This window comes from Simochromis diagramma, unplaced genomic scaffold (assembly GCF_900408965.1).
Source record: "Simochromis diagramma unplaced genomic scaffold, fSimDia1.1 OVJJ01000682.1, whole genome shotgun sequence".
Classification (NCBI taxonomy): Eukaryota; Metazoa; Chordata; class Actinopteri; order Cichliformes; family Cichlidae; genus Simochromis; species Simochromis diagramma.
This window is the reverse complement of record NW_024387359.1, coordinates 3,496,370-3,504,961: the sequence shown is the minus strand read 5'-3', so window position 1 is coordinate 3,504,961 and position 8,592 is coordinate 3,496,370. Positions and strand designations below refer to the sequence as shown.

Below are 8,592 nucleotides of genomic sequence, written 5' to 3'. Positions count from 1 at the left end.
TCAGTTTAGGTGTTCTCCTTTTTCTATGCAGCTATTCAGAGGTATTTGGGAGATACAACAACAGGGAACTTAAATCATCTTTTATTTATGTACACTGGGTGAACCCACCCTTCAGGGACTGCCTGCCGCATTTTTAGTGTTCACCAAATTTATTCCTTGTTTCCCCCAACAAAGTTTAATATCCCCACCTTTTTGTGTGTGAATTTTTTTTATTACATTCTTACAAAACCACTCTTAAAAGCGTTTGCTTTGAATCGTGTCATTCAAGTTTCATAATTGTAAATTCAATCCCTTTTCTTCATGTTTAAAAGAATGCAAACAAGAGCATGTCACAGCAGGTTGACTTTAGCCACCACTTGCTTGCAGCCTGTCTGGGAATATTCGTGCCCCCCTACTGCAGGGTAGTATTCAATCTCCCCCGCAAGCCGCTCTATGTTAGCATGATCCGGGTAGAATCCCTCTCGAGTAATTTCGTCCAGGAAGCACTCCATTACGTGACCTTTCTCCAAAAGACTGAGAGGTAAGATATCAGCCTCTGTCCAAAGCGGGTGAAGCTCTTCCAGCATGCTACGTAAAATAGGAGTCAGCTCTTTTACCAGATTGCTATGACGACCTGATGCTGTCATCGCCATGGAAATACTCGAAGAGTTGTGCAGCATATGTTTGGTGATGTGTGCATGACCCAGGTTGCTTAGAAACAGGTAAATAGCATTCAGGTATTCATTGGACTGGTTGGAGGACACGAGCTGCAACAGCGTGTCTAGGATCTCGTGGTGCATGTGCTCTGCCTCGTCGAAGATGAAGAGCGGAATTTTCTCCTCCTCCTCGGCTCGTTCCACCATCTCCGAGATTTGAGCTGAGAGGTCACTGGCACACTGCAGGGCGTTCGCCTCCTGGGGGCAGTGGTGGAGCACATAGTACTGCAGCACAAGCGTGTCACCCACCACGGAGCGGAAATGTCCGGCCAGTAGGCGTCCCAGGTGGCTCTTACCTACCCCGGTCGGGCCGTGCAGGGATACCACCAGAGGCTTGTTGTGGACGTAGGTAGACAGGTAGTCCTTCAGGTGGGACAGCAGGCTCTCCACAGCTCCCTGCTGCCCAAACACTTCCCTCCTCAGTGTCTTCTCTAATCCCTCCAGGTCATATCTAAGAACGTGGTCATCCAGGTTCTCTATGGCGTTGTAGACCTGAAAGAAACAAACCACAGCTATTAAAAATATAGCCGAGTGCAGGGGCATTTCTAGGATTCATTGAAAAGGGATGCACTCCTTGGACCAAGAACACTGAAAACAAAGAGAATTATTTTAGACTCATCTGCAGTCCTTGAACCTTTATATAGACAGTATTACATATAAAGTGAAACTTCAGAAGGTTTTAAAAAGAAGAACAATTCTGTACTTAAATAAATGTAGAATATAATGCTAATAAACTTGTTGAATTTCAATCATTAAACTTCCAGATATGTCAGAATATACAGTTTCAAAAAAACATCTTCTTATTGAAAACAAAAGATTTCCTGGTGTGTTACACAGTTTATTGTACTAGATCAATTCATATATTAGCAATTCACATATTAGCAATTCAAATTTTGCCAAAGATAGAACACATTCTCACTGCTGTGTTTGGGAAGAAATAACTGACACGTTTACAGACGCATGCGTTATGAAGTGTTATGAAGTGAAAGTAGGGGTGCCTGTTGCTCAGGAAGCAAAGCACATCATCTGCTTAACAGAAGACTATAGTTGTTCTAGATTGATTATCTTGCCCAAGGATACTGAATCCGAAGTTGCTCCTGATGTATTCATCAGTGTGAATCTTTAGATAGGAATGCATGTGTGAATGACAGTTGTTCTACTTTGAGTGTTCAAGCAGAAAAGTTCTGCGTAGCAGCCAGTCTACTGCTAACGTCATAAATCCAATTTAATTAATAGTATACAGAATTATTTAATTTTGAAATTAAACTGTTAATAATAATATTTCTGCACTAAGTAAAGTATTAAATATGCAGGGTGATTAGACAGTGAGGTGTGTGGCTATGTCCTCGAAGGGACCATATTTCTTACAGTTTTTAAACCTCAATTTCACTCCACCAAATATGTGTTTTTTATAGAGTATCCAAATTTCAGCAAGCATACTACTGTATAAATACTACATTCACAGGACTATATGGCGTTCTGTGAAAATGTTCTTTTTGGCATGACTGTATATCTTTAGAAATATATAAATATACTGATATACAGATTATCTCCTTGGACTTATACGGCAAACAGCTGAGAGTGATTTCCGCCCAGCTTCTCACTTTGGCAAACTAGAACAGGAAATACACTTGGACCAGTTTTAAATATTTACATTTGAAATGGCAAAATAAACCATAAACAAAGCTGCAAGATACACGTGACAATAAAACAGCTCGGTGACGGCTGGATTAACCAATCTCTGCTGAACAGTGCCTCAAGGTTCCTCAAAGATGAACACACCTTAGACTGATTCATGGCATGTTGTATTTCTCGTCTGAATGAATTAGGACATGACTGAGCAAGTAGAAAGTCTATATTTAATCATACACATGAGCTGAAGATAGCACAATTTTCCCACCCTCCCTATTTATACTGTAGCTGGCGACAAAAGAAGCAGACTAGCAAGAGATGAGTCATAATAATGGAAGCTATTCATTTGTTCAATGTTTTTGTAAATCAAATTCTTAATGGCACCAGAAAAAGGTCAGAGGAGCACATTAGAGAAGCATTCCACCACTTGTTGGAAAATGTGTTGTTATTTATTTACCTGGAGAAAGACTATGGCAAAGAGCAGATACAGGCAATATTTGGCTCGGCTGCGGTCCTGCTTTGGTGCAGCCCTTCGTCTCCCTCCTTCGGGAAACAACACCCGTTTCTTCTTTCTCCTCTTCTTCCTCTGTGGGATGCTGGATGATGGAGAGGAGAAGGCAGTGGGGGTGATTCCATCAAAGGTGAAGATTTTGGGGCTGGTTCGTCCTGGGGCGCCCGTGAGGGGACACTGGCCCCCCAGGGCCATCTCTTGACGCCGTTTCTTCATCGCTTGGTACTTCTGTTTGATGCGTATAACGGCGCGCAGAGTGGAGGAGATGTTGGAGAGACTGGGGGCTGGACTGCCTCTCCCATTCTCACTTTTCTCTTCTTCCACCTCCGTGTCTCCCTCAAGCTCTTCATCCATCTCTCCCTCGAATTCTCCCTCTGTTTGAGAGGCAGAGATGCTGCTGTCTCGGTCACTCATCTGCAGAGAGGAAATAAAGGACTTTGAAGAAACTACACCAGTGCATCTTAAAAAGTTCACACATAAATGAAACTATTTTGAACCTTGTTATCTTTAAATGTTCATGATCGTGGCTTAAAGCTCATAAAAATCTGAAACCCAGTATCTTGAAGTAGTTTAGTACTTTAGGCTTTAGCCATTTGAATGTATTACTATTCAAATGGTCTAATTTAATACATAGAACCACAGTTGGAGAAGTCCGCTGGGTTGAAAGTTGTCCAAATGGCAATCATGGACACCCTGCACAAGGAGGATAAGCCCCAGATTGTTATTGCTAAAAGATTGGGTGTTTGCACAGTGCTGTACTGAAGCATAATAATGGAAAGTCATCTGGAAGAGGAAGGTGTGGCAAATTTGCATAAGCAACAGGGATGACTGCAGGTTTGAGAAAAGTGTCAAGAAAACTTGATTCAAGAACTTGGGAGAAGTTCACATGCACTGAGACTTGTGTAAGCGCATCAAGAGACACTGCACACAGTCAGCTTCAGCAAAGATGCCGGAGTTGTTGCATTCCTCATAACAAGCACTTCTGAACCAAAGACTACATCAGAAGTCTTAGCTGAGCTGAGGAGAGAAAGAACTGGACTGTTGAGCAGTAGTCCAAAGTCTTCTACTTAGGTCAAAGTAAACTTTGCATTTTGGGATAACTTAGATTCTGGAGGAAGAGTGGAAAAGCACAGATTCAAGGTGTTTGAAGTTTAGTGTGAAGTTTCCACAGTCTGTGATAATCTGAGGAACCATCCATCTGCTGGTGTTGCTGATGATTGGTCCACTGTGTTTTACCAAGTCCAAATGTAATGCAGCCATCTACCAGAAGATTTGAGAGCACTTTGTGCTGCTGAAAAGCTGTATGGAGTAACCAGTTTTACTTTTCTGACAGGACTCAGCACGTGCCCACGGTACCAAAACTACTACTAATGGTTTGCTGACCATGACCAGTAAAAACTCTGCAGCAGAGGAGCCCACAACCAAGTGCTGAGTGTATAACTGAACATATTTTTCAGATATTCAACTTTGCTATGTTATAAATCTTTTCTTTGATTGCTTTTTAGCAATGTGTAACCTATGTATAGGATATGTGAACGTTTCAGCTTATTTTCTGTGGTTTGAACAAAAAATAAAAACATGTTACATTTTTATGCACCAGTTCAATATGATAGAATCAGCAATGAGAAATCCAGTTTTGGGGAAAACTCATTTTCCCTAATCTTAATTTTGATTCCAGTCCCTATGACGCAAGACATCAACTTCCTCCAAAGTTTCCTTTAATAGTGGTTTTGAAGGCTTTAGTCTTCTTATTTACCTGAAAAGGGGGTTTCTGTTTTCAGTGTTGCCTTTCTGCTTCCCCAGACTGACCCAAGAATCAGGGTTAATAATATCTTACTCATCATGGTCACATAGGAACAGGAAACAAAACAGATGATGTAAAAAAAAAAAAAAAAAATCTATTTTTTTTCACCAGCAAGGTGATTTCTATCAGCCAAAAACTTATATCTGTCAGATATTCTCGCATACGTTAGCATGGTTTGCAGTGTGTCGTGAACAATTTGAGGAAACGGAACAAGCAGAGGACAAAAGAAGAAGTGGCAGGCCTTCAAAACTATCGATTGCAGATGAATGGTATCTGAAAGTCATGTCCTTACGAAATAGGAAAAACTCCAGCAAAGACCTGACACAAGACCTGAGAGATGCATCTGGCCTTTCAGTTGATCCATCTACTGTTCGCTGAAGCCTCATTAGAAATGCTCTCAGTGGAAGGGTGGCTGTCACTTAGAAACTGGAAAAACAGGCTGAGATATAATAAAATTACACAAGAACTGGAAACTGGAAATTAATGGCAACACTGACTCTGTAGATATCGTCGGTATGCGTGGAGGTGGAAGAGTGAGTATCTACGGGCATCTATAAAACTTGATGGTGGCTCTGACATATTTTGGGGCTACATTTCACCCAGTGTGTTGGGGATCTTGTCACAATTTATGAAATTATAAATGCAGAAAAATACCATCAGATCTTGACCCACTATGCAATGCTATCTTGGAAGCATCTGACTGGCAACAGTTTTGTTTTTCAGCTGAATAATGATCTCAGACACACTGCTATTGCATTCAACGTATACCTTGATAGCTGGAATACCATTAGTATTAGTATTAGTATTAGTCTTGGATTGGTCAAGAGTGCAGTCCTAATATTATTAAAGCAGTGCAGGATAATCTTGACAGAAAATGGAACCAAAGCCAGCCAAAACCCAAAGAGCTTTGGAATGTCCTTCAAGAAGGCTGGAGAACCATTCCTGAAGACTACTTAACCTCTCTGGCATCCACATATGTGGACATCACATTTTGGGTTATTTAGACCAAAATACTTTTAAACGAATATCCTCATATGTGGCTCTTATTTTTCTTAAAAATAAAAATAAGGTAAAAAACAAACAAACTGGTAATTCTTTGTTTTTACATTCATCGGGCCCCAATATGCCCAAATATCAAAGAGAAATTAAAAATGCATGCTGTGGAAGAGTTCGGGTCGTAGGAGGTTAAAGTAATTACGAGAAGGCTTGCTTAAGAGAATTCAAGCTGTGTCGAAGCATAAAGGTGGTCAATTAAAATACTGACTTCGACTTTCAAGCTCAATAGAATTGTACAACTTTTTTTCTCCTTATATACTGCATTTCCATGGATGTTTGCAAGTTTCAGTTTGCTTCTATTTCTCATTTTCATAAAGAAATTAAGACTTTTGCATTTATTGGGGAAATATCTGTCTTTAAGCAGCTATGCTCTATTGTGTTACCCTGTCAAATAAGAACTGTGTACTGAAAATTTATTGAACAGCAATGCTAAATGTGCACTGTATTAATGTCAGCTTATTTACTAGATGAAATACACATTATTTTCTTCTTTGCTAAGTTAGTGTATTCTAGCTTTATCGTCATTTTCTGTATATCTATGGTTGTTTTGTATCCCTTGGTATAAGTTTTGCATGAGACATAGATGACAAAATTGATACCAGTATCATATGGGTTTGGAACTTTCCCCCCAAGAGCCAATTAGCATAAACTTAGCATGAAATGACTGGAAACAGGGGGAAGCTAGGCTGCTACATATACAGTACACTATTTTATCTCACCAGTAGAAGCAGTGGATTTTTAGACACAGCAAGATAATCTACTGGCACTCGCTAATCTATTGTAACTTTTGGAAATAACACACAAGTGTTGAAATATTGCCATGTTTTAATTTATATATACAGTATATCTTTATTTTTAGTGTTCATGAAAAAGAAAGGACTTTCTAAGCATCCAAATAAGAAGAGCTCAACATATACACCCAGTCCTCCTTTCTCTTAAAAAAAAAAAAAATCTTTGCTCAATTTAAGTAAGATCCTCCCACGCTAACCCCACGCTGATATTAGATACTGAAGTGGTGGACGTCAGAAGACACTAACAATACAGCTGCTCCTATGTTTTGAAGCATACTGGAACTCACAGCTGCATGAAATTTGCACGTGAGGAAATGAATTCTGAGAACAGCAGGGTGGCAAAAATGGCAAGGAAGAGAGACCAAATGTGAGAAATAGCTGCAGATATAACAGTGAAGAAAAAAAAAAAAAAGGATGACACATGCAGCTTCAGTGGCTGTTAAAAATGTAGCCAGCATTTCCGGTAGGGTTAGAAGATAAAGATCACTGTTCCTTTTGATGTTTAGTATGCTACATTTTTATTGAATTTAATTAATCTATTTAATATTTTAGGCTGATTTTTTTGTATTTTATTCATTTATTTATGGGTTTGTTTTGGGGTTTTTTTCACAGAGCTGTTTTGTTTTTCTTCAAAACCAATATTCAGATTCATTTTGGAAATGTTGTTCCACGAAGAGTGAAGTGAACCCTCTACTAGAACTTTCTATGGCAAACCAAAACGCAAACAAGTGAGTGCAACCTTCACAGGAATCTTAAACTTCATAAGTTCTGCAAACTCGTGCGCTTGAGGTTCTGAAGTAGGCTGTGGTTACAAGCTTGCATTTGTAACCGTTTTTGGTCATCAAAGGCTGTCAGGTTGACCCTCTGATGGTGTACTTGATGTACTCCCTTGGGTATTCTGCACACACAGAAACTGTAGCGCAAAGTCCGTCTGCAGTATTATAGCGCACAGGCTATAGGAAAGGAGGAACTATAAGTGAGTTACAGAAGAGCTCAAGATAGCAGACAAGTGTCACATATAAATTAACACAATCACACTACAGGACAGAAAATAACTTCTGCTAAAAGTTTTTGGTGCCAGCATTAATGTCAATGAGAACTGAGCAGAGCACATGAACAATGATTGGAATCTGAGTTGGCTTGTTCATCTTGGCAAAGAGGCAGCGTCATTTCCGGAAAAGTTATAACACCCCTGTGTCCAAGCCTCTTTTACTTCAGCATAAAAGAATTCAGGACAGCATGTGAGGGTAGAAAGACTGTATCTGTGCTCTTTGATATCTCTTTCTAGTCTTTTCCACCTGAAAGATACGGCATGCCAGAGATTTTATTGCTCATGAAGTTGACTTTACAAAAATATCTCTTTGTAGTGAACAGTTCTTTCTTGTTTCGTGTGTGTTTTGGCCGTGGGAGGTTGAGCAAATATACACAAATGAGCCTCACGCAGAAAGTTAGTATCCTTCTAAAACCTTTTTCTTTGTCACCCATTTTACATACACAACAGTTGATTCACCAAGCTGCACACTCTGCTTGCAAAGCTGTTAGGCAAAAAAAAAGTTTTTTTTACTTACCTTTATACGTGTCTAAAGCATCTAAAAAAAAAAAAAAAAAGAATTTTAGTGCAAGACTAATCCATAGCTCAGCACAGCGGTGAGAGCAGAGAAAACGTCCATACAGTCAACAGCTCAACTCAGGAAGAGCCTTTCCCTCTGACTATCTTACCTCTAAATCCTGTTCTCGGCCATATGCTGGCTCCTCCTCTGGCTTCCTCTTTTATTCTCGCATTCTTCTGTCCAGCTGCAGCTCAGGCTTTTTCACAGTTAGCTATCAGCTTTCACACGTGGTTAGAAAACAGCTCAAATGTACCCCAAGTACTTTCATTCCCACGATTAAAATGATATCTTAGGTGACACACATATCTTTTTAACTGCTGGTAATCAAGTCAACAAACAATGCGTTCAGAATTTGTTGACGTGGTTTTGGTTTCTTCTTGGCTATGCCAGTAATGAGATACGGGAAATGTCAATCATCTCACGAGAACCCACAGACTTTGTTTCTCATTAGCATTTATCACGGTGGACTTATTTGTATATTGGTGCAAAAGTA

At 39.8% G+C, this 8,592-nt stretch overlaps 1 protein-coding gene across 2 annotated transcripts; it reads right to left on the bottom strand.

The window, feature by feature from the left end:
* Positions 1 to 24: 24 nt before the first annotated feature.
* Positions 25 to 8,540, bottom strand: tor4aa (torsin family 4, member Aa). 2 transcript variants are annotated; one of them, XM_040007378.1, is made up of 4 exons: positions 8,209 to 8,540; positions 8,058 to 8,078; positions 2,785 to 3,252; positions 25 to 1,187 (listed from the first exon to the last, which is right to left on the bottom strand). In XM_040007378.1, exons 3-4 carry the CDS (start codon positions 3,250 to 3,252, stop codon positions 330 to 332), a joined length of 1,326 nt encoding a protein of 441 aa, XP_039863312.1. In that variant the 5' UTR covers positions 8,058 to 8,078; positions 8,209 to 8,540; the 3' UTR covers positions 25 to 329. The 2 variants fall into 2 exon arrangements, with proteins under 2 accessions (XP_039863312.1, XP_039863311.1); XM_040007377.1 differs by lacking the exon at positions 8,209 to 8,540 and having other exon boundaries at positions 8,058 to 8,195.
* Between the last annotated feature and the right edge of the window lie 52 nt (positions 8,541 to 8,592).

Coding starts and splice junctions, on each gene's coding strand:
- tor4aa (XM_040007378.1), bottom strand. CDS start 3,252: ATGAGTGACCGAGACAGCAGCATCTCTGCCTCTCAAACAGAGGGAGAA. Junction 1,188..2,784: donor TTGCCATAGTCTTTCTCCAG/GTAAATAAATAA, acceptor TGTTTCTTTCAG/GTCTACAACGCCATAGAGAA.